The 24336-nt window shown below is 47.6% G+C and overlaps 1 protein-coding gene across 1 annotated transcript in view; it reads right to left on the bottom strand.

The window, feature by feature from the left end:
• Window positions 1–24336, bottom strand: part of TBXAS1 (thromboxane A synthase 1) — a 142624-nt gene that overhangs the window by 24010 nt on the left and 94278 nt on the right. Inside the window, exon 9 of the mRNA XM_008528330.2 lies at window positions 23822–24136. Within this exon, the coding sequence (XP_008526552.1) occupies window positions 23822–24136 (315 nt within the window). The remainder of the gene's footprint in view (window positions 1–23821; window positions 24137–24336) is intronic.

The following is a 24336-nucleotide window of genomic DNA, read 5'->3' as shown; positions in this document are numbered from 1 at the left end:
GAAGCCTTTTCTCTTCCTCGTTCAAGCAGAACGTGCGAGGATGTGCTCCCCACTCCAAATGCTACGTGACTGCAGCATAGGAGCGGCCGAGGGAACAGTCAGAGGCAGGTGCTTCATAAGGCGCACATGAACCCAGGCAGGAGCGGAGAAATGGGCCCGCTTGGGACCAGAGAATTCAGGAAGAGGGAGGCTCTGGGGTGGCAGGGGTGGAAGGACTCTGTGCGTCCTGAGTGTTCATAGCCCAGGCCCAGGAGACGGGGAGGGTGCCGTGGGGTCTCTGCCCAGCTGAGCTGGGAGAAGCCCTTGCAGGCACAGTGGTTGGGCTCGTGGGGGCCAATCTCCTCCTAGATAGGCAAGGGCGTGGGGTGGCTCCTTGGGAAGGGAGAGAAAGCCGAGAAGAATTCTGTGGCACCTGTTCCTGGAGTGTTAGAGATGCAGAGTTTCTGCCTTATCATGGTCCTTCGCCTCGGATCTTCAATCTCCCTGAGCACCTGGGGAGGTCGCCCCCACCGGGCCCACTAGACGCCAATGCTCTACTCCACGGTCTCTGCAGTTGAATTCAGAGGGCGGCTCCCTAACCCAGGCTGCTCACCCCTCTCCTCTTACTGCCCTCAGCTGGCCCTGGCTCCTTCTCAAAGAGCAATCGCTCCACGAACTGTCCCCGGGCCAATGGGGGCCACCCCTGAGGGTCCTGGCCAGACCAACCAGTATATTTGCAAAGTTTACTGAAAATAGCACAGTGCCCAGCTGTTCTTAATTTCTGCTGAGAGTGGGGCAGGAGGAAATGGACTTAAACTAGAGCAGGAGGAGGGGCGCCCGCCGCTTCCATAGAAATCCTTCTGATGTCGCTTGCTTTGCCCAGCCCACAGGGTGCTGGTATCTTTTCCCCAGTGATTTGAGGAAAGAGAGTCCTTTCCAAAAACTTAGACCAATGGTAGGTAGGGCTGGGTGTCTAGTTTGGGTATCGAATTTTGTAAAACTGGTAAAATCTGCCTGATGAGAAAATATCATTCCTTTATGGCAGTGACACTGCCCTCTAAGCTCTGGGTCCCGTGACCCATAAAGTCCTTTAGGCCAGGGCAGAGGTGGCCTGTCAACCTGCCGGGATCTTTGGGATCCCAAACTACTTAGTGTCCCGATGGTTTTTTTAAAAGATCAATTAAAAATAGGGCAACCATCATATGGATTTAAAGCAAAAACGTCTGGAACTCATTTCAGAGAGCTCTTAATATCCCTGGGCATCACCTTTCTTTCTGATGAGTCGTCTTAGTAAAAGGATCGTGTTATAATCGAACATGTGTTTTCTACTTAGGTGACTGTTTCAGGCTCAGAGGCCCTTTTAACTGATTTATGGTGAGCGAAGCCGGGAAGCACCAGGTGAGGCTTTCCATGTATATGGCCAAGGAAAGTCCTTCGGTCCTGAGTGTTCCTGTAGGAATAATGGCCAGGCAAATTGAAAAGACTGAAATGCAGTCCAACGAAAGAGCCACGTCCAGTCTCTGTGCCCAGTTACCAGAACTGCCCGTCAGTCTTGGCCAGAGCACATTTCCTCCGGCCTGACCCGTTCTGACCTCTCCCTCAGAGCATGTGGACTGGAAGCTCCAGTTGGGGGAGTGGAAGTGAGACTCCCGTTGGGGCTCCCTGGGCCCCTGGGCTCCGCTCTGGAGAGGGCAGGGGAAGAGCAGCTTCCTCTTGTGTTTTGATTCACAGCACAGCTGCACCCCCCGAATCACCCAGGGACCTTGAGACATCCCTGCCAGAAGCCAAGAGGGAGACCGGGGCTGAGTGTTGGCTCTCGCTGTACCTTTAAGCTCCCAGGGTGTCACCAAAGCCCATGGTTTTGGAATGTTATATAAAGTCCAGCTCTGTACAGACAGCCTGGGAGATTCTTCCAGGGTCTGCCCCTTGCTTTCCACTTCAAACTTCCGCCTTGGCAGTCAATGTCACACAGTGCTTACAGCACAGCAGTGACTCTGCCCAAGTTCGCATTCGCGTCTCAGCCCTTACCAACCATGTGACTTTGGTCGGCTTAACTGTCAGCCTCAGTTTCTCACCCAGTAAAATGAGGACAATACTAATCCTCCTCCATAAAGTTGTAGTTGGCAAAAAGCCTGGTGTGTGGACAGCACTTGACAATGTGTGGCACACACAGGGTCCTCGGCCAGCCCTCTCTGCTCCTGCAGTTGCAGCCTTGTACGGCCTCCACATGTCCATCCTGTTGGCTGCTGCCCTGGGTTTCCCCTCTGACCAGCTTGGTTAGATTGACCACCTCTCTGTAGGTCTGGCCAACTCTCTGACCTAGTTTCTCCCTGAAGATGCTCTTCAAACACCTACTTGTCATCTCACGCCACACCTGGGGACCAGGCTCCACCATGAGACCATGCTGGGAACAGGCTCCTGGATGTTGCCCCATCCTGGACCTCAGTTCTAGGACCCTCGATTGTCCGGCACACGACAGGGAGGGAGTTGGCCCAGAGGAGGTGGGTCAGAGTGTGTAAGAGTGGTCCACCTGCTCATGCCTCAGGTGCTCATTCCCCAGGCACCCCAGGTCCTCTGCTGGGCCTTGGGGCTGCCATGGGGTGTCCCGCCCAGCGTGGGGCTTCTTATCCAGTGAAGGAATCAGACTAGTCCCATCAGTAAGTGTAAACCACAACAGCTTAAGTGTTCTGAAGGAAAGATTTGAGGAGAGGAAATTATGAAATTGTTTTCCAAGCTCCAGAGTACGTGAAGGAGTTAATTTTTGGGCACAAATAAAACGAATTAACTTTTTCAACCAGTATATTTTAAATTTATAAGGCTTAGTACTCTACAGGGTTATAATAATTGAGATAGATTTTGATAAATTCAGGGAAGATAACTTGATGATGGGTTATCAATGGGGTTACCCTGAGGTCTCTCTGGCCTTGGGAGGCGACTCCCATGGAAGCAGTTACCATGCTGTCCTTCGCACCATCAGCCCACACCTGGGGTCAGCCTCCACTCCAGGTGTGTCACCCCCTAGAGGGACACAGCCAGTCAGATGGAGGGGGACTTAGATGGGCAGGGGACGTGAAACTCTGCCACACAGGGAAAAGTTGCAGAAACCGGAGAGTATAGTCTCCAACTTTATAAAGGGTTATTCCCAGAGTTTGACCCTATGGGTGGAGGCTATAGGGAAATGGATTAATGGCTCAATGGATTAATGGTCAGGTCCAGCCACGTGAAATAGAAGAGGTGAGCCCCTTATTCCTGGAGTGGTCGGCTGGCTGACTGATGTCCAGCAGTGGCCTAGAAGAGGGCATTCGGGCCTTGGTTGCTGGGATCAACCAACAATCCCTGAAATCCTTCCAAGTCCTCAGATCCTGGTAATTGGGTCATTATTTTCTTGGCTCCTAGCAGAAAATAGTGCCTTGGGGCAATGGGATGTCAAAAGAATGAGTTTTGTTAGAAGGGAAGGAGGATAGAAAAAGTTCTGAGCCAAAAGGGAGGGCAACTCTGAGGAGCCATGCAGGGGGTACCCAGGAGTAGCAGGGAAGGGACCCTGTTTGTGAGGGGAGCAGAAGGCACAGGCTGAGACCCTGGGGAGCAGAGGCTCAGCAGCAGGGCGAGGAGAGACATGCGGAAAAGTCACGTGTCTATTTAGGGTTTCTGAGATGATTGGTAAAATGGAAATAACAGGCAGATTTGAAACAATAATGGCAAGATAAAAATGAATGTTCTGGAGATCCACTAGGTGCCTGGCTCTGTGCTAAACACTTTGCATATTTATCTCATTTAATCAGCCCCAACCTAACAGAGCAGGTATGGTTATTAACCCCTTTTAACACTTGAGGGAACTGAGGCTTGGGGTTACGCGGTCGGTTCAGGGGTTCAGCTTGGCTTTGAGGAGGGAGTCTGATCCCAGCCCGTGCTCTTGGCCGTTGGCCTAGCTCCGTCCAGGGTGGGTGAAGATAAAATCAGTGAAAGGGCCGTGGGACCTGCCAAGTGCCGCCTGTGAGTCTCGCTGTGTGTCGTTGCTTCGCCCCTCAGTGAAGAGGCGGCTCCTCTCTGCGGGGCCCTGTGGGGTGGCACAGAACCACCTTGGCCACCACTGCTCTGGCAGGGCCTGCTGGCGCCAAGAGGAACCAATGGCGAGTTCCTTCCACGGGATGGAGGGAGAGCGCCAAGTCGACTTCTCCGTGTAACTGATTGACTAGTGAGCTCATAAAAATATTGGAAGGAACCCCTGAATTTGGATTCTGCAAGCCAGGACGCACTCTGGTAGACTCATGAGCGGAGGAATGGGACAGGTGCTCTGGGGACCATGCATTTCTTTAAAATTTGTCTATCATACCTGGAGAAAAGTAAGTATAGAGCGGGGGGCCATGCAGAGGATCTAGAGGAGAGTAAACGGAATGATTATAAGATTCCAGAAAGTTCCATGTGTGGTTTGAAAATCTAGACTTAGTATGTGAGAAAAATATATAAAATACATAGATATCTCTTGGATTGATGTCTTTTTCGTGCCAGTGTACTTGTTCGCAGGCATCTCGGCTCAGCAGCCCCCAGGTCCTAATGCCAGAGCATAAGAGTTACAGCAAGAAGACTTGAGTTCTGTATTTGCTGTGTGACCCTGAGAAAGACACTTTACCTGCCTGTACCTATGTTTTCTCAACTCTAAAAAAATATATAATAAATACTCTGTCAACTTCATAGATTAGGGAGAATAAATGGTAACAAATAATAGTTACCGTTCCTACGTTTTTCTTACATCTCTGACGGTGCCAGTATCAGGGGAGAGCCATGGAAGATGCGTTGTACAGATCTCCTGGGGCACCAAATAGTGAGACAAGGTTGGGGGTAGGGGGTAGGAAGATGCTAAAGATCAAAGGGTAGGTACCAAGATGGATTAGTCTAAATGCTGATGCGGGCCACGGGGATGCCATCAGCAATGATTTAATCAGTTTAGATCAGAAATGATATAAATCTTGGAAAGTTTAGAAGAATACGAAGTGATGATAAAATGGTATAGAAGTCATATCATTATATATAATAAAACAAAAAAGTGTAGATCCCAGAATGTGTGTTATAAGTCGGAGACCAGGAAAATGGGTACCAGAATGTGTGGGAGAACGAAACCCAAAACACAGGCTGGGGAGTTGAGAGGCCTGAGTTTTATTCCTTTCCTAATTTGGCCGCAAACTAGTGAAATGGACTCGGAAAGTCCCGAAATTGATCTGACACGCTTCCTCATTTGTAAAGTGGATTTCTTAAATCTCCTCATTCACTTTCCTGAGCTGTAACCATCTAACCCACTGTTTTTCAAAATGTGGGCTATGATCCTTTAGGGAATTGTGAATTCAATTTACAGGGTGAAGACTAGCATTTGAAAAACTGAATTAGAACAGAATGGAACACAGAGTGTATTACACACAGAAGACGACATACTGTTTTATAAAATTTTTGTTTCAGTTACGTAGGTATGTGTGTACTGCGTTGAATTATAAAATGTATTTCTTACTATGGGTTGTGGTCAAAGAAGTCTGAAAAACATAGCTCTAACACCCCCAGTGCTGCCAGGAAAGTTCAGGTGTATTGCCTGCCTCAGTTTCCCCCTTTGCGCTGGTGCCTCTATAATCTGATCCTTTTAACTCTGTATAGAGATACCAAGGTCCCAGCAGGTGGTGCCCTTCCCTAGACAACAGCCCCTCCCCCCGCCCGCAAGGAGCCAGTCGGGCTTAAGGTGTTTACGAAGCAAGAGTAGAGTTACCAGATTTATCAAATAAAAATACAAGCACCCAGTTGAATGCCAATTTCAGATATACAATGAACTTTTTTTAGTATAAGTACATCCCAAATATCGCATGAGACATACTTATACTAAAAAATGCTTCCTTGTTTATCAGAAATTTAAATTTAACCAGACACCTGCGTTTTATCCGGCAGCCCTTAGTAAGTAATAAACAAACAGCAAGCAGAAGGGAAAGTTTCAAAAGATTAAGACTTTTAAGTGCCCCAAACTACAAAACTTTTTGCTTTAATATGATCATAAATTAACAGCTGTATTGTATTATGCAAATTTATGTTAAGTTATTCACTATCTGTCATCACGCTCCAATAAAAATTGTATATATGACATTTAGAAAAAAATGACACCTTCTGATAAGAGTTTTGCTCTGCATTTTGGTGGCGCTGATTCGCTTTGGCTCGTGTGAATGCCGCAGCCACAGACACAGACACACAGAGCCGGGGTCTTTGTGAGTGACTCACTGAATTACTTATGGTCTGTCTAAAATCCTCAGGAACAATCCCAGTGAGTGGCCAGAGGCTGCTTTCTCTCCATTTTAATGCCTTTCAGAAGAAACCAGGTTGGCAGTGAAATACCAGGAGGGAACGTCCCCGCCTTTCAGCCAGAGGTTAGCAGACTCCCGCCAACAAACACTGTGCAATATGCAGGTTAGTTTGACTGGACAAGCGAGAAGGGAAATCATTCGATTTTTCTTCTCTGTGCCTTCACATTTCTTGGTGATTATAAACAAAGAGAAAAAGGCAATTTCTGCTGTTATCTTCTATAGCTCAGCCATAGAAATGTCTGCCAGTTGGCTAATATAAAATTCAGAGCATAATAGATACGCCTTATCTTCAGGCTGATTTGCTTAATTTTTTAACTGATCACTGTCATCCTTTTGGAGGCTCCTGGGACACCACCAGTATTTTTTTTTTAATTTTTATTATTATTATTTTTTTAATTGTGGAATACTGTTCATGGAAGAGATGCCAGTGCCCGTTGTGGGAGGGAGGGGTAAAATCTTGCTAAGGGTACAGTACATCCTCCGAAGTGGTACAGAGACCAGAAGCTTCGAAGGGACAGGGAGCCAGATGGCTGTAAGGAATCTTTGAAGAATGCCAGCCAGGCTTGGAAGACAGGCTGTGGGCAGCGGAGACCACAGGGAGGAAGGCAGATGAGGCCTAGACAATTGCAAAGGACTCTGTTCATCCCGAAGGGAAAATGCAGATGCTGAGGAAGGAGTCAAAGTGGCTCCCCCGTCACAGGTGCAAACTCTCCCTGCTCTGAAGATGGAGCCTCCCGGCCAGGGCACCCTGTCTACGCTGGGTCTTACGAGAGAGGGTGACAGGCTCCAGAACACATGGAGAAATGAGCATGGGTCTGGGAGTCAAGACACCACACCAAAACCATGTGATCTTGGGTGGTGTCGTTTGCCTCAGTTTCCTCATCTGCCAAAAATAAAGGGATTAGATTGAATGATCTTTCAACTTTAGCTTTCATTCATTCATTCAGCTAATACTAGGCACCTACTGTGTGCCTGGATGTGATGACAAAGAGGACCCTGCGCTCATGGTGTCAACAGCTGAGCAGAAGCATGTCTTTGTGCCTAAGAGAAGGAGAGGAAGGGAGGAGGAGGGGAAAGAGGAGGGGAGGAGGGGAAGGGAGAGGGGAGAGAAGGATGAGGAGGAGAATGGAGAGGAGGAGAGAGAGGGAGAAGAGGAGGAGGGTGGGGAGGAGGGAGGAGGGGAGGAGAGAGGGGGGAGGAATGAGAGAAGGAGCAGGAGGGGGAGGAAGGGCTGTGATATGAAACTCCTTCTAAGGTTGCTGACTCCAACGTTCAGAAATGACTAAGGAAGACAAATTCCAAGGGGGGAAATCTGTTGCTTTCTTGGTCACTGGTTCTCCCAGCTGGGGAGGGAGAGCGCTCTACTGACCTGGCATGGACAACTGGGAGGTGCTGATTCCTGGAAATTTCTCTCCAAGATGGAGCACCAGCAGGGATGGGATTAAACCTGTGGACCAGTTCTCAGCTCGGCTGATTCACGTGGAAAAGAATGAACTAATCAGAGGAAACTTGTATTGCACCTCCGAAGGCTTTGAAGTTCGACATAGGAAATAAGATTTGGGGGTGTGAGTGGTGTTTTCATCCTGCCCTCCAGTTGCAGAAGAGAAAGGACACATGGCCATTTAATGGGATATTATTTAGATGCCAACGATGGACAGGATTTATTTTGCTAGATTACGGCTTATATCACCAGGAATCTCATGGAGCCTGAGAATGATGCTTGTCAGGACACCTACAGACCTTATTAAGTGGGCTTTAAGCTAAATTTTGAGGGACAGGGAGAAAAATGCTACTAGACACAGTGATAAATGACAGATTTGACATACGAATTATTCCCAAAGGAAGAAACTGTCTGTCTGAAACCCAAGGGACAGAGTGAATAGAGGAATTCCTGATATGGTGCATTTTACACAGGAAAAAAATTTTTACATGGAAATACTGATAGAATTTTATTTTAAGACACCCGAGAGCAGACAAGGAGAATGTAAATTTGTCAAACGTTAAGTAAAAGGAAATAGTCTACTTTCTGGTTTAGGGTTTTTTCTTCCTTTCCTATGGATTTTTATGTTTGATCTGTTTATTGGTTGTTGAAATAAATTATTTTTTTTATGCTTAAGACTGACACATCTTGACTTACTAGAATTTCTTAGTTTCTCGAAGCCAAAGATCCAAGTTAAAAATACCATTTGGGGGTCTGGCCCCGTGGCCTCGTGGTTCTGTTCGGTGTGCTCTGCTTTGGTGGCCCAGGTTCAGTTCCCAGCCGTGGACCTACACCACTTGTCAGTGGCTATGCTGTGGTAGTGACCCACATACAAAATAGAGGAAGATTGGCAGAGATGTCAGCTCAGGATGACTCTTCCTCAGCAAAAAAACAAAACAAAACAAAAACCAAATACCACTTGGAAGGGGACAGCCAAGAGAGGAGGAGAAATGACTTTGGGAACTTCTCAACACCCTGACAGAGACCTGGCTATCACGGCGCTAACAAAATGGTCATTAAAGTCTCCAGATATTTGCTAAACCACTTTGGACAACCATCTGCTCTCATAGAACAATCTACCACAGACCTCATGCCATTCCCAAGACAGCACCAAGGAACTTGGAGCTAGTGGATCTGGGTTCAGACCTAGGCTCTGTTTCCACCTGGAGCCAGTCACTTAATCTCTGAGTTTCAATTTCAATTTCTTTTTTTTTTTTTTTTTTGAGAAAGATTAGCCCTGAGCTAACTACTGCCAGTCCTCCTCTTTTTGCTGAGGAAGCCTGGCCCTGAGCTAACATCGGTGCCCATCTTCCTCTACTTTATATGTGGGAAGCCTGCCACAGCATGGCGTGCCAAGTGGTGCCATGTCTGCCCCCGGGATCCGAACCAGCAAACCCCGGGCGACCGAGAAGCAGAACGTGCAAACTTAACCACTGCCGCACTGGACCGGTCCCTCTCTGAGTTTCGATTTCTTAATCTTTAAAATGGGAAATATTTTCTATATTTAGAAAATATCAAATTGGTTGTTAGAATTGCTTGGCCCAGCACCAGGCACAGAGCACGTGTTCAATGAATGGTAATCCTTCTTCCTCCCATCATAATTATTATATATTAGTTATATTGAATGCTTGATCCCAAAGGATCACTCCTTGATACAAACAAGTTGGAAACGGGGTATTTCTGTGGCACACCTTCCCAGAGCCCACGGAGACAGCAGAGAGTTACAACTGCCACAGGCCACAGGCTGAGAACCGGGAAGACGGGGCATTGCCCCCTGAAATGGTACAGGTGACCCACAGTGAATCAAGCCCAGAAACAAAACTGCCGAATGGTACGTGTGTCCTGGAGCTTCTAGGAGATTTCTAATTTATGTATTATTCTTGTTTACAGGGCCTATTTCTTTATAGAGTCAGGTCAGAGTTATTTAACACATAAAAATTATTATGAATAATTATGGCGCTCCATAAATGTTTACTGTTCCGATGATGAGGGTGGTGGCCACCATCATTAGCATCTTTCAGGTCTACAAATCAGTAATTTGCAGCCAGGCTGGAGCATGATTAAACGAGCTTTCCAGAGGAAGGAGAGAGGATGAGACACATTGAGAGAGGGAGAGAGGGAGCAACTGAGAGAGAGAGACAGAGATAAAGAGAGAGACTGATACTCTGATACTCTGGGCAGCTAGAAACACTCCTTGAATTCTGAGTGAACTTACAGCCCATGAGACCCTCCCTAGGCCTCAGTTGTCTTGTGTGTAAGATGGAGAAATAGCCCCTCGTGCTCCTGGAGGTGGAGCACAGACCACATGACCTCTTGGGTTTAGTCTCCTCCAGGTTTAAGGACTATGATTCCAAGAGATGCTTTCAGTCAGGCTGGTCTGCTGAGCATCCCCAGAGTGGTCACCTCGGGGGGCCTGCCAGGCGTCTGTTTCTTGGCTCTCTGCTTGGGCTGGATCTGAACCACAGCACAGTCACAGAAAACCCACTACTTCCTGGAGACCCGAGGAGTAACTTTTCTAAAAAGCAAAAAGCAGTTCCAGTAATTATGCAGAGTATTTATAAAGTTAGCCATGTTGTTAATAAGGCAAATGCAAGGTCACTATTAAAGTTAAGTTTGTATATACACCTCGAGGGAGTATGGCAATGGTTCCTCACCCTGGCTGCTTCTTAGAATCACCCCAGGGGCTTTTAAAGAAGCACAATACCCGGGCCTTGCTGCAGGCCAATGACATCAGAATCTCCGGGGGTGGATCCCAAGCATCTGCCATTTTCAGAAGTTCTCAAGGACATAGGAAGACCCCTGGCTGCACGTGAGCACTGATTGGCATGTGGGCCCTTGGTCTGAGTGGCAAGTGGATAGGAGAAGGAACTGTCAGAAAGTCTCTAGTTGCCTGAAGTCAGAGTCTGCCTTGAGGTGGGCTGGGGTCTACTCTATGAGCTCGCCTCCTTCAGTCAGAGACTCTGGGAATTGGGGGAGGGCAGGTGGTCCTGCTCTCATGGCCTCGGAGGGGAGCAGCTGCACGCAGTGGAGCTGTCAGGAGGAGTCAGGCAGCATGAGCGTCTTCCTGGCAGGAAGGACAGTAGCCCCCCTGCAGTCTCAGGATGCAGGCTGCTCCCCGCTCCCGACCATTTCCCAAGGATTTTTCTAAACTGAGATGAAGATGACACATAGCAGCAGTTGAGAGCATCAAACCTGGCATCCCACAGAGACACAGGGAGGGAGAGGACAGTGCTTGCTCTCCTCTGTGGCCCCAGCGATGAAGAGGGGGGCCAGGCTGGCAATTAGGCTGCAAGACAACTGTCTCAGATGCACATTTCACACTCTTCATCAAAGAACACAATGGAAATGAACTACAAGGAAGTGCAACTCGTGAAAAATTCCAAGGACATGGAACCCGAAGAGAAAGCCTGGCATGGCTGGAGAAGAACTTTCTACAATGAGTGAGACAAGAGCAGCTCACAAAAAAGTGCGAAAAGCACCCAGATGGGTGTCTCCTGAGGTAGAGAGCATCCCTGGGGTACGGTGTCTCTATTTCAGGAATGTTCCTGCCACATAGGGTAAGGGTCCAGGGATGTAGAGGCATCTGCCCATGTATTCTTCATCTTGCATCATGTGGGCCATGAAGAAAGAGAATTCAGAAACTCAGAGAATGGACCATAAAAAGTCACGGAATGAGGGGAAAAAGGCACAACAAACCCAGGAACTTCCAGCAAAACATATTATCTTAGGGATGACAAGTCAAAGATGGTGCCGGCAAAGGTGACCCATGAGGATGTGTGCCCCCATCCGCCTGGACAAATGGCATTTTCTCAATGCCATGAAAGTGTGGTGCAAGCACAGCTTCAGGCTCCCCACCCCACAAGGCAGCCCAGGAACTCCCCCCTCCCACCCCTCCTAATAGAAATGCCAGAGCCGTCATTGAGCCACCAGTCAGGCAGGACACCACAGCATCCAGGAATAGCTTCAGAACCACCGCATCACTGAATATTAGAGACAGTGCTGAAAAGAACACAAACTAAGTGGTCGAAAAATGGGAGTTCCAGTCCAAGCCAGGCCCCTTCCAAGTGCATGACCTTTGACAAGTTATTTATCTTCTCGACGCCCCTGTGATGGTTAATCTTTTGTGTCAATTCGGTTAGGCCATCGTTCCCAGTTATTTAATCAAATGCTAATCTCGGTGTTGCTGTGAAGGTATTCTGCAGATGTGACTGACATCTACAATCAGTTGACCTTAAGTAAAGGAGATTGCCTTCCATAATGTGGATGAGCCTCATCCAGTCAGTTGAAGGCCTTGAGAGCCAACATTGAGGTTTCCTGCAGTCGAGAAAATTCAGCCTCAAGTTCGCACCGAATCCTGCCTGAGTTTCCCGCCTGCTGGCTGCCATACACATTTTGAACTTGCCAGTCCCAACAACGGATTGAGCCAATTCTTAAAAGTCTCTCTCTCTCTCCTATTGGTTCTGCTCCTCCAGAGATCCCTGACTAATACAGCCTCTCTCTGCGCTCTGATTAAATGGGGATGTTGACAGTTCCTATTCATAAAGTTGCTGTGAGGATCAAGTTAACTTTTGCAGGTGAAGTTCTGAGCTGAGGGCCTGGCATATAACCAGCCAATCAGCAGCAGCATCGTTATTGCCAGCAGAGAAGAGTCTAGGTTGATCCCTTGCTTTTACAGATGAGGAAACTGAGGCACAGAGCGGGGGACCATAGTAGAACGTGTACGCACACCAGCACTGTGCCCAGAACCAAACGTGGATTCACTCGCTTAATCCTCATGACAACTTTATGAGCTACATCCTGTTGCTATCTCCAATTTACAGACAGGAAAACTGAGGAACAAAGAGATTATACCTGTCATCCATGTCACACCGCCAGAGAGTGGCTGCTCAGTGTCCCCATGTGCGCCATTGGCAGGGCTGGGCCTAACATCCACCTCTTGGGGCCCCCTCTTTTGGGTGGCAGTGCTCCTGGGTCAGAGGGAAGTCTAGGTTTGGTCTGAGTGTGATTGGGAGCCCCTCCCTCAGCGAGAGCTTCCTGTCTCTGCAACCAGCAAGAGGCAGTGCCTGCCCCCAGTGCTGTTGCCTTTGAGGAGTGGGACCCCAAACACAGCGGAGGAGGAGGCCAGGAAACCGGCTGTGCCATTTCCACGAAAAAGTTTGTTGTTTTTCAGGAATCATCCTCCCTCCGGAGCTCCCTTCTCCTCAGCCACTTGAACCAGTTTCTCATCGAGTTGACGTCTTGCCTATAGCTAAGGAGGTGCAGAGTTTATCCTCTTCCTTCTAGTCTTAAATTGCTAATTAAAATGTCTTGGGGACTAAGCCCGTTGCAGAGAGAGCCTGGGTGGCTTTCTAAAGCTTCTTGTTCGTAACCAGAGGGAAATGGATTCTCTTCTCGTCTGTGTAATAAGGATTCTTTGCGCAGGCTATCTGTTTTACGCTTCCTACAGCTCTGGCCCCAGTTTGGTCCCAGCAGGGGGAGGCCAGTAGAGTTTAATTACATTCCTCCTATAGGGAACATCCAAGGAATGAGGCTTTGAAAAACAACTTGTGCTACCAAAAAGAAAAAAAAAATCAAATTAAGCGAGTGAGAAACAGGCACTGCCTTTTGTGTCCTAGAGACCCAATCTAAATATTTAAATTTTAAAGACAGAATTCTAAGTGCTTAACTTCATAAACCTCACACACTGCAATTCATAGGGGAGCGAAACATCCTTTCTGATCTGGCAGATTTGTATGCCTGGACTAACAGGCTCGTGTGGTTGATATTTTCACACATACCATATTTAGTTATAAAACATAATGATAAATATATATACAAGGCTGCCCACAGTCCTGGGGCAAAACAGACTTACTAGAAAACTTAGAGTAAATGGAGTGTCTGGGTCACAAGCAAACATTTTAGGAAGGTTGCTATTCTCTACTGACTTCCCAATTTCCCTTCCTCTCTCTGTCTCTGAGATGCCCAATGACTCTTACCCCGCAGGCAGAAACTACTAGTTTTCTGAATGCTAGTAGACAAATATCATGAACTGGGAGAGAAGTAGAACAAGGGTGTGTGTGGACAACGAGTAAAGGCAGAATTCAACTCGATATAAGGAAGAACTTTCTCAAGGATAGGTAGTGAGTTCCTTGTTCTTGGGAACATTCAAGTGGAGCAGCATGATCTCTCCAATATCTGTCCTGGGTGGGAGGCTGCCCTGGATGTCCCCTAAGATCCCCTTGGAGTCTAAGAGCCCAGGTTCCCTCCTTTCCTTGGCATGACAGGTTCTGGCCCCCATGGGAGGCCTGTGGGAGCACAGTTGTAGGACTGTGGGAACCACTGAGTGCTGCCTGCATCTCCCTCAGCATAACCTTCTCTCTCTGACTCCTGTCTACTTCCTTCCTTCCAGGATGCTGAAACCATGTGTTTTCTCCTACGTGCCTTCCTACGCTTCCCCACCTCAAATTCGCTTTCGGTTAGAGAAGTTCCAGTTAGAATAGAAGGAGTGAACTAACGTTCATTCATTCATTCAACACCCATTTGTCCAAGCCTCCCATGTGCCAGGCACTGTTGGAGGCCCTGGGATGTACGAGCGTGCCAAGCAGACGAGAGTCCCTTCTCCCGGGGGCTCACATCCTGGTGGGGACTGATTATACGGGTCCTCCCAAGAGGAACGGCATTTTAATAATGGATAACGTGTTGAAGCAAAGGAAACTCCTCGTGGTGAAAATTTAAGCCTAGTGCTGGGCTGATGGAGAAAGGTTTTCAGGGAGCAGGAATCTTTGAATTTGCACCAGATGACACCATCCTGACGTCCCCACTCCACGGGTATACAAGTGGCTTTGCTCAATCGAGTTCAGTGAAGTTAACAAAAAGAGTGTGTCTGTTTATTCTTTTATTCCAAAAGCTAATTGTTGGGGATAAAACCCATATTTATGTTATTTTAAGAGCCCACACTTTGAGCAATAGTTACATAAATGAGCCACTTGGTTGGGAGCCTAGCTCAATGTGGAGTGGACACACAGAAGGCCTCGTCTGTGGAGCTCACTCGCCCAAGTTTATTTTCAATTCTTGCTTTTCTGGATTGATGTGAACTGACCCCACCAGCTTATTTGCTTGGCAAAGCCTGGCCCCTCCAGAGTCCCAGATAGTGAGTATGAAATACTCTCAGTTGCCACATGAAAGGCACCAAGTACATGCCGATTGGTGTGGCCTGTTCCCGGGAGGCACATCTCTTTGCAGGTCACCTGTCCCTCTGTCGAGACAGAACTGCTCTGCAGGGACTCGAGGGGGACTCAGAGCGTTAATTGCTAAAAATTCAAAGTGCTGAAGTGCTCCACTTGATTCAGCCAGGCGGCCCAGAAAAGACGCTTGCAAGTCCTTCCTGCTCTTCAACTCGCCTCCCGCTTGACACTCTCCCTGCACACACGTGGGACGTCATTGTGTGAAATTGCAGGTTTCTGGGATGGCCAAGGGCTCCCAGTGGGCGGTGGGTCATAGGTGGAGCAAGGAAGCCTCCGTGTCTCTCTAGATCTGGGACTAGAACCAGAACAAGAAGAAGGGAAAGAAAGAGGGCAGGAAGACTAAATAGTGCTGTGAACATTGAAGAGAGGAGAGAAAATCGAGAAATGGGGCAGGACAAGCAGGGAGAGGAAAGAGGAAGAGGCAGGGGTCCTCAGCAGAGCGCTGAGTTCCTGAATGGCACGAGGACTGGGGGTGCGGCTGCCACTGCTGAGGCCCCTGGGAGCAGTTCAAAGTCAGGGTGGGTCACGTGGGCACGGGGTCTGGATGCCTCCAGGCAATGTGGAGGAGTTTGGAGCCCTGGGTGGTATGTGTATTTAATAATCACATGCACAGTTAAAAACTCGAGCTCTGCCACCTGATCCTGGTTGACTGGTCACCTTGCTTTGGGGATTCTTGAGGTGTCTACTGATGGGGCACAGAGTGTCTAATATCCTGGCTTCCTTCTTCCTTCCTGGAGTTGGTGCATCGGCAGCAGTAGGCACCAATCATAGCTTCCAGGATGGAGTTCCAGGTGCGCACCCAGAGAGGCCTCCCGTAGGCTGTCAAGACTTCTCTGCTCTGAGATTAGTTGTTGGGATGCCAGGGAAGGGTGACAGGGTCACTTCTCTGGGACAGACACTTGCAGAAAGGACAGAAAGTGGGCATGTTGGACACATTCCAAGCTTCCCCACTGCAGCTCCTGCCCCCATAGGAGCTCTAGGCCCCAGGGAAATAGCATCAGGGAAGGTCTCTTTGACCACAGTACTTTGACGTGGCCTCTCAATTGGTCCTAAAGCTCCCGGATACACTAAGGGCTCATTAGGAGAGCTTATGGTGTCGATGGAGCTCCCTGCCTAAAAGGTCGAGCCTGCGTGTCCCTGTTAGATGTGATTGGTCCCTCCTCTACACGCACATCCTGAGAGAAGGCTCTGGTTGCTACCTCTATCTGCCTTGAAAACGACTTTCTTTCTTATTTTATTTTTTGAGGAAGATTAGCCCTGAGCTAACATCTGCTGCCAATCCTCCTCTTTTTGCTGAGGAAGACTGGCCCTGAGCTAACAGCCGTGCCCATCTTTCTCCACTTTATATGTGGGACGCCTGACACAGCATGACTTGCCGACTTTCAATCAACTCAAAAACTTCCCCTTGCTTCCCACCCTGGAGAAAATTATTTAAGGAAGCAAGATGATTTTAGGATTACGGGCAATACGCTTCTAAAGACACACCTACGATTGGGTAATTCCTGCATCACTTTATCCCTCACTCAGTCTAGCGAGAGCAGCAACATTATCCTTGGAATAATTTTGAACCTGTTTTAATTTATTAACAAAAGGTAAATCATTGCAGGACGTCAACACTTTAACTCTCATTAGGAATAAATACTTGCAACATACATCACAACCGAGGGAGACGCAGTATTTAAGGTTTAGAACCTGGCTGCTCACAATGTCGGCCATAAACTGGCAGCATTGGCATCCCCCGGGAGCTTGTTGGAAGTGCAGAACCTTAGGCCCCACCCCAGACACTGAGTCAGAACCTTCAGGGTGGCAGATCCCTAAGGGATTTGCATGCACATTAAATTTTGAGAGGGCCCACCGGGTGGCTGGCACCACAGTCTCTTGCCGCTCATCTTACTCTGCTGGTGCCCCGGTTGTTGCATTTGTTTCATAATTTGACTTTAGGGCTGTAGGTTGGTCTTTGTTCCTATCTCTTTCCTTGTACCTCATTGCTTTGTGCTCTGTTGTACTACCAGGGGATCTGTAGGAAAAGGAAGCATTCAGAAGAAGCACGAAGCCTCATGAAGTGTGGCTGAGTGTTTGACCCAACAGGGAACACCTGAGCTTGCTCCCGCTAAACTTTATACAGCAGGACCCCAGCAGGCCCGGGCAAAGGGGAGGAAACCTTCTCGATGGGGAAAAACCCATTTCCAGTGCTTCACTTGAAGCTTAGAGTCAACTATGCCTTACACCCTGTGTGAAAATGACCCTGAAGATTGACCCTGAGTGGAATCCAAACTGGGAGATATTTCTTTCTTCCATAATAAGGATGAATTTGTGGTAAGCCAGTCACATTTTTTCCCCCCAACCCACCCCCTGTGACAAAGGACATATATTTATGAAACAGCTGATTAGGGGCAAAATGGCTGGTTTTGTTTTGTGTTTTTGAAGCCACAGAATATGCTTTTTTTTCCTTTGAGATTCTCTGGCTGCTTCAAGGAGCAAATCCTCAACCTTGCTCACATTAGCAGCATGAGCTAATCAGCTGAAATACTCAGCATGGAATGGTCTTTTATCCTTAAGAGAAAAAGAAAGAGTAAGTTGTATTTTAATTAGATATTTATAGTGATTAAAAAACAGCTCTTCAAGAGAAGGTCTAAGAATTTTGCCTTCCTTCTAAGGCATAACTCTCTTCAAATTATCCTAAAGAGAGCCTGTATATCAATCTAGTCCAATTTGTGATAAATTTACAACTGGGTTCTGCACAGCAGATTTATAACAACAATTAAGCAGAAGGAAAATGGGTCATAAATTTTGGCTGGCACAGTCCGGCACCAAAGAGAAGAAAAGAGAATGGTTTAGCCAGATCAAAAGTCAATAATTTCAATGTGAAATGCTAAAGCTATAGCAAAAACAATTTATATGGAAAGAAGCCATTTTTTCCCCTCTCATCCTTTTCAAAATTAGATATTGGAGAACACGATGAAACATCCACATTACAAAAGTCTTATTAAAATAATTTTAATTTAAAAAATTTTCTCAATTTTACAAGTAGTACAAACCTTTCCCTGCTCTTCCACTGTTGAATTTAATGACTGTACCTCCCCTTCAATACGGCTAAGGAAACATGGGGAAAAGAGAGAGCTCTCCAAGAGATTGGATGATTTGAGAAAGAAGCTTTTGAGCTGAATTTTGACGGTGGGGCAAGAGGAGGGGAGGCCAGACACAATTCCAAAACCAGATAATTTAGAAGAAAACATATGTGGCCTAGAATGAAGTAGTCTGGAGGCATGAAGAATAAAGTGGATTATAACTGTATGGTAAAGTGGAACAGAAATCTATACCCTGAAAGGAGAAAGACCTTCAAAGCCACGTGGGTCTAACAGGTGGTGTGAGACGGGATATTACGGGACAGGATGGGTGCGTTGTAAAATTCGTATCAAGATAATCCCTAACAGTGAAGGAAGACCTTCGAGTATCCTTATATGTGCCAGGAGTTTAGTTCTGCTAAAAGCAGAGCACATGAATTATTCACATTCACCGCTGACAATTTCACATCTTGCCTGGTAAAGGATGCAGTAAGGCCGCAGCTTCCTTCTGACCAATAAGGAATGATTGGCTTTGTGCAATCACAGGACACTTGGTATGAAGTGGCCACATCATTTACAAGAAGTCCCCGGGAGCAGGCCATGCGCATCATTTCGGATATCAAAAGAGAAGGCAGTACTAGGCACTGTTGGACTTAGACAGACTTGGAAAGCTGGGTTTTAAAAGCTCAGAGGAAAGGTGAGCGTGAGAGCATAACGAGAAATCTTAAAGTGAGAGTTTCTAACCTGGGGACCACAGATTCTATGTACACTGTTTTCTGGCCACCCAGCAGCAGTTCACCCCACTTCCGTAACAGAGGTTTGGGGATCCACCCCACCCCCATTTGAGTTCTGGGTGGTTCAGGTGAGGCCCCGCCTAGGCACCAGCTCCAGCAATGGGGCCAGTGACCCAGGTCTAAGCCAATCAGGGCATCATATTCCCCTCAGCCCTGGTGATTGGTTGAGGGGCAGGCTCACGACCCAATCACCATCAACGAGACGCCGTGAGACTTTCTGAGACTTCGGGAAAGAGAGTGGGTTCTTCACGCTGGGCCCGAACCTACCCTGCCCACCCCAATCCTCAGCTTATGAAGAGAAGAGAGAGAGATCAGGAGAACTTGTCAGAGCACGGAGTCATCAGTGTACGAAGAGTGTCTCCCTGCCCCGAGCCAAGGAAGGGGTCTCCGATAGAAGCGCTCAGAGAGCAGGGGCGGCTGCCTGAGCCCGGCGTTTCATTCTCCTGGTGATCATCTGCTGATGCAGCAGAATTGCTCATTTGCCGTCTGCAGGCTCAATTGTCATCTACATCTCCATGTCCCTCTGCCTAACTGAGCAAAGGAAAAGTAAGCCGAGAGAGATGTTAGGGCGGAGAGAAGGGACAGCAGAGGAAGCAGCCATCATGGGTGTGGCCAAGATGTGTGTCTCCCGCAGGCACATGGACACTGTGAAAGGCACTGAAGCTGCTCCGGAGGACTGACTGCCACCAGGAGACACCGGCACCAAGAAGCTGTGGGGCAGGAGCTGGCGGTAGAAGTGGAGCCGCTCCTCATCAGGGAACTGTGTGGTGGGGAGGTCCCAGGAACCCTCTCGATAACTCTGGCCTCTGCTCCATTCCAGAGGCCAGTGCAGCAAGGCGCTGAGAGAAGCCTCCGTTAGGGAGGATTTGGGGGCTTGGTTCAATGGCCCTAACCTCCTGGAGAAGAAGGGGATCCAGAGGGGCAGGGGAGGAGAGGAAGGAGGGTGAAAGAGCGGACAACATGGCCTCCCCACGGAAGCTTCTTCAGGCCACAGGTCAGCCTGAGTTAAGGAGATGGAAGAGCATTAAATTGGATCTAGGACTGAAGTCTTAAACTGGACCAGACTGGTCTGGACTTTTTCATGCCTAAAAGTGACCAGAAACTTTTGAGATCAGTCTCAAGCTATCATCAAGGAAACGGAAAGGAGATTCATAGAACACATTTAAAAGAAATAATTGGAGAAAACACAAAACGTTTCCATATTTGTACCTCACTTAGTGCAGACTGCTCAACATACTGGTTACACAGCTGTCTTGAGACTGCTAGAGGAGATCCTGCTAGGGGAGATCCTGTCTGAGAATGGAGTATGCCCAGGGCGACTGGAACTGAGAGACAAGGAGAGAGAACCATCTGGGTCCCAGTGTCAGAGTCTGAGCCCCTGCATCAAGCCATACCTGAAGGCAGCACTCCTCTCTGGAATTTTCAGTTATGTGGATCAATAAACTCACTGAGCCAATCTGGGTTGAGTTTTCTATGGCTGTCAACAGAAAGAGTCCTAACTGATACAGTACAGATACTTTTTTTCTTAGGGAGAGGGACATGGCTTTCCTCAGATTCTCATAGGCATTGCTGTAAAAGGATATGGCTCAGGGAAAAGAAGCTCTAGAGCTCAAATCCTGTGATCTCATTGAGAAGCACAAGGGAAGGCCATCTCTGAGGTGTGTGGGGCTCCACAGGGATGTCATGGAAGAGCTGGGTCAGAACAGCCTTGGGTGTAGGATCTGGAGCCTGAGTCTGGCATTAAATGGCACTCAAGAAATATTTACTGAATGGAAACCAGCAGGAAAATTATAACAAGTCATACTTTACATGCAAAGTTTCAGGAATATTTTCAGGAAAATATCTAATGTGTGAACATCTAATCTGCATTTCCATGTCCTGACAGATGGCCCATATTAACAGAACTCTGATTATAGTAAAAAAAAGAAAGAAAGAAAAGAAAAGAAGAGAACATACAAGTATTCATTGGTTGTGTACCATGTGCAAGGCCATACACTCATTAACACTATTGTGATTACCAAATTTATTTCTTAAAAAAAGACAACCTCTATGTATTCCCATTTCTCAGAGACCATCCCAATTGTTACCTAGAGAAAGGAAATGACCTGGGGGTTTACATGGCTGGGGCAAGACTTTGGAGCCTGTTTCCTCTTAGGAGAGGGGTCTGGACCCCTCTAAGGCTGTGTTCTCAAAGAGAAACCAGGGACCACCTGTGTCAAAATCACCTGGGATGTTTATTAAAACTGCAGGTTCCTAGGCCCCGCCCGAGAATTATGCAATCAGAACCTCTGAGGGCAGGGCCCTGGAATCTGCATTTTAAATAATTTTCCTGGATGGTTTTATGCACATTAAAGTTTGAAAAGCTTTACCTACCAAAATCTGTTTACTTGCCCATGGAATCTCAGTGCCTTGCAACATTCTGCACAGCCCCATGGGAGGTGGACCTCTGGAGAAAGGCCCGCCCATCCTTGGCTGGAGGATCTGAAGGAGGCCAGGGTTTGGTATGACAGAATCATCCTCCTTGAGGTCATGGTCAGTTCAGGCTGGGTCACAGTAAGGGGTTGTGTTCGTGAGGGCTTTTGAATGGAAGCCTATGGAAACACTCCTTGGGTCGTCCTGGTAGATGAACACAGTCAGATGTAATTACGGTGCTGGTGGGACAGACTCCCAGAGCCCCACAGCTCCTTAAATGACACCACACATGTAGACTTGATTATTTGCTGCCTTCTATTGTCCTGGAGGGTTTTATTTGGAAGGGACGTACTGTTTTATAGACATTACTTACTATTTTTCACTTGGCGATTAAATTCCCTGAAGGTGAGGATCATGCCTCGACCTCTTAGAGCTGTGGCCCCCTCTCCAACACACTGCCATTTCTACCAGTGCTGACCGCTCTCTAGATGCTTAAAAGTCTTTAATTTGACCCGCTTCCCGGTTTATCTGAGACCAGGGGGCTGAATCCCCTCTATCGCCTTTACCACCTTCCTGGCATAGCAGCTGGAGCTTCGTTTGGGAGATGCTCTCGCAAGTTCTCAGTCCTATGACTTGAGTATGATTGACCCCGGGGGTGGAATTGACCGGCATAGGCCCATCGGTGCTCGCATTTCTCTGGCTGTGATAGTTGGTTCAAGGATGGGCAGTAGCCTAAGCATTCTGATCAGAGGGAACCTCATGACACTTTCTGAGACTTTTGGGCCACAGGCTCTCTTCTCCTTTGGTTATGAGCAAGGAGGCCTGTAGTCCCACGGCCTTGGCAGGCTGCCTGGGGCTTCGAGAGGAGATCAAGACTGAGAACGGGCCAACACCAAGGAAGCACAGCCGAGAACTGGGGAGAAACTGGGACCTGAGCACATCTTCGAGACCTCATAAAGACCTGCCTGAAGCCACATCTATTCCTGAGTTGTTCAACGATCTTTACTAAGAAGTGCCCCCTCCTCCACCTTTTTTGCTTGAATCACTTTGGGCTGGGGTTTTCTTACCCGCCACTAAACGCATCCTAATAGACATGCCCTTCAGCTCCCCTTATTTCTCTTGCAGTAATGTACCCCAGTCATCTTCGATCCCTCCCCCTGCTCCTCAATTTAAAAAAACGCCGCAACAACTACCATAAAACAGGATAAGATGGGTGGTGGGAGTGGGTAGTAGGTTATTTGGATTCATGGCTTGTTGAGACTCCATGCCCAAAGAATATTGATTAATGGATCAATGTCAACCTGGAGGGAAGCCCTGTCCTGTTCAACATTTTAATCAATGGCTTGGATGAAATAGGAGACATGCTTAGCAGGTCTCAGATGACACAGAGCTGGAGGAACTGCTGATATGACAGATGGCAGAAGCAAGATTCAAAATTATTTTGACTGACTTGAGCAATAATAAGGATAAATATAAACTCTTGCATCTAGGCTCAAAAAATCAATCGTACGAGCCGTGGATCGAGGAGACCTGGCTGGCAGATGTCATAACGTCGTGGGGCTTTAAGTTGACCGTGAGCTCGTAATGAGCCAAAAGTTGAGGCAATTAGTAACACAGCTAACGCAGAAATATTGGAAAACTGCATTGGAGAAGAAAGGCTAAGCTTGCATCTACTTTCCCAGAGAGATAAAGAAGTGGAATTTTCTGAGAAGTAGTTTTCAGTTTAATATATGAAAAAAATTCTAATGGTTCCAATAACAGAATAGGCCATCTCCCCAAATTGCAAATGCACTGATAATTATATCAGAATGTAATGGAAAGGATTCTCTTATGGTGGTCTTCCTTTATAAAGCACAGATTTTTAAAATTATTTTCTTTGAAATCTCATAAGTTGAAGTAATACACGCAAAAGCTTCCAGAAAAAAAAGAAGTGATAAAGTAGCCTACCTCAGCTCCCTTTAAAAGTTTGCTTCAAGTCCACCAAACAGGGGCCCCGTCTAGAAGGAACATCCAGAATGTGGACTTGGCGCTGACTGGCCCCATTTCACTTTACTCCATTTCCGGCCCTCCTCCTCAGGGCTCACCCAATCGTCGTTCCTACTTCACCTTGGCCCATCCTTCTGCTAACTCCTGCCTTCCAACTCCGCTCCATTTTCTAGCTCACATCTGCCTCCCGGAGCATGGCGACTCCACAGTCAGAGCATCGGGGAAACCACACCACCTTCCCACCTCTGTCCTTTGACCCTGACTCTTTGCTAAGACTCTACAGCTTTCCCAAGCCAGGCCTGGTTTCAAGGACAGCCCCAGAAAGTGAAGGTATGTGCACTATTTGTCTTTTTCTTTTCTTTTTTTCTGTTTTTCTGAATACTCCGTTTTCCTTGCTAACCCACAGAGACGGAGAAGGTGGGCAATGGCCCTATTTCATCTTACAAACTTAGAATATGATTTGAGCAAGGCAGTTACCAAAAAATGGTTTCGCTTCTATGAACACAAAAGTCAACTGTGCTGTGGATTTCACAAGGACCACTGTACTCACATGTTTCTCATTAAAATGGTCCACCTCTCTCAGAAGCTTCTCTTGGCAGTCAGGGTTGGTGGCCAGGAGGTAAGTGGCGAACGAGAGGGTGTTGGTGACAATCTCGTAGCCAGCGATGAGGAAGATGAAGGCCTGGCCCACGACCTCGTCCACAGTCAAAGGCCTGGACAGGGGTCTGGGCTGGTGTCGCTGAGAAGGATTTGCTGTGGATTTGGTGGAGGAAAAGACTTGTCTGACGATGTCAAAGTTCTCCACGCCCACAGAGGCGGCAGAATGTCGGGCATCCAGGACCATTTGGAGAAAGTCTCTCCGCCTCTGAGGGACGAAAGAAGAAAACGCACATTTTGGTCTTCGAGTCACATAAGTGAGACTTCTGAGAAGACAAAAGAAGATGCGAGTGTAGCTTTTAAAGAGCTCAATAGGAACAAGGATCCTGATCGTAGGTTACTGAGATGGCAAAAACCCGGAGTTGCCTGAACGTCCCTCAGTACGGCACTGTCAGACGGATCCGGGGC

Source organism: Equus przewalskii, chromosome 4 (assembly GCF_037783145.1).
Source record: "Equus przewalskii isolate Varuska chromosome 4, EquPr2, whole genome shotgun sequence".
Classification (NCBI taxonomy): domain Eukaryota; kingdom Metazoa; phylum Chordata; class Mammalia; order Perissodactyla; family Equidae; genus Equus; species Equus przewalskii.
Note: the sequence above shows the minus strand (reverse complement) of the source record. Positions and strands in the feature narration are given on the sequence as shown.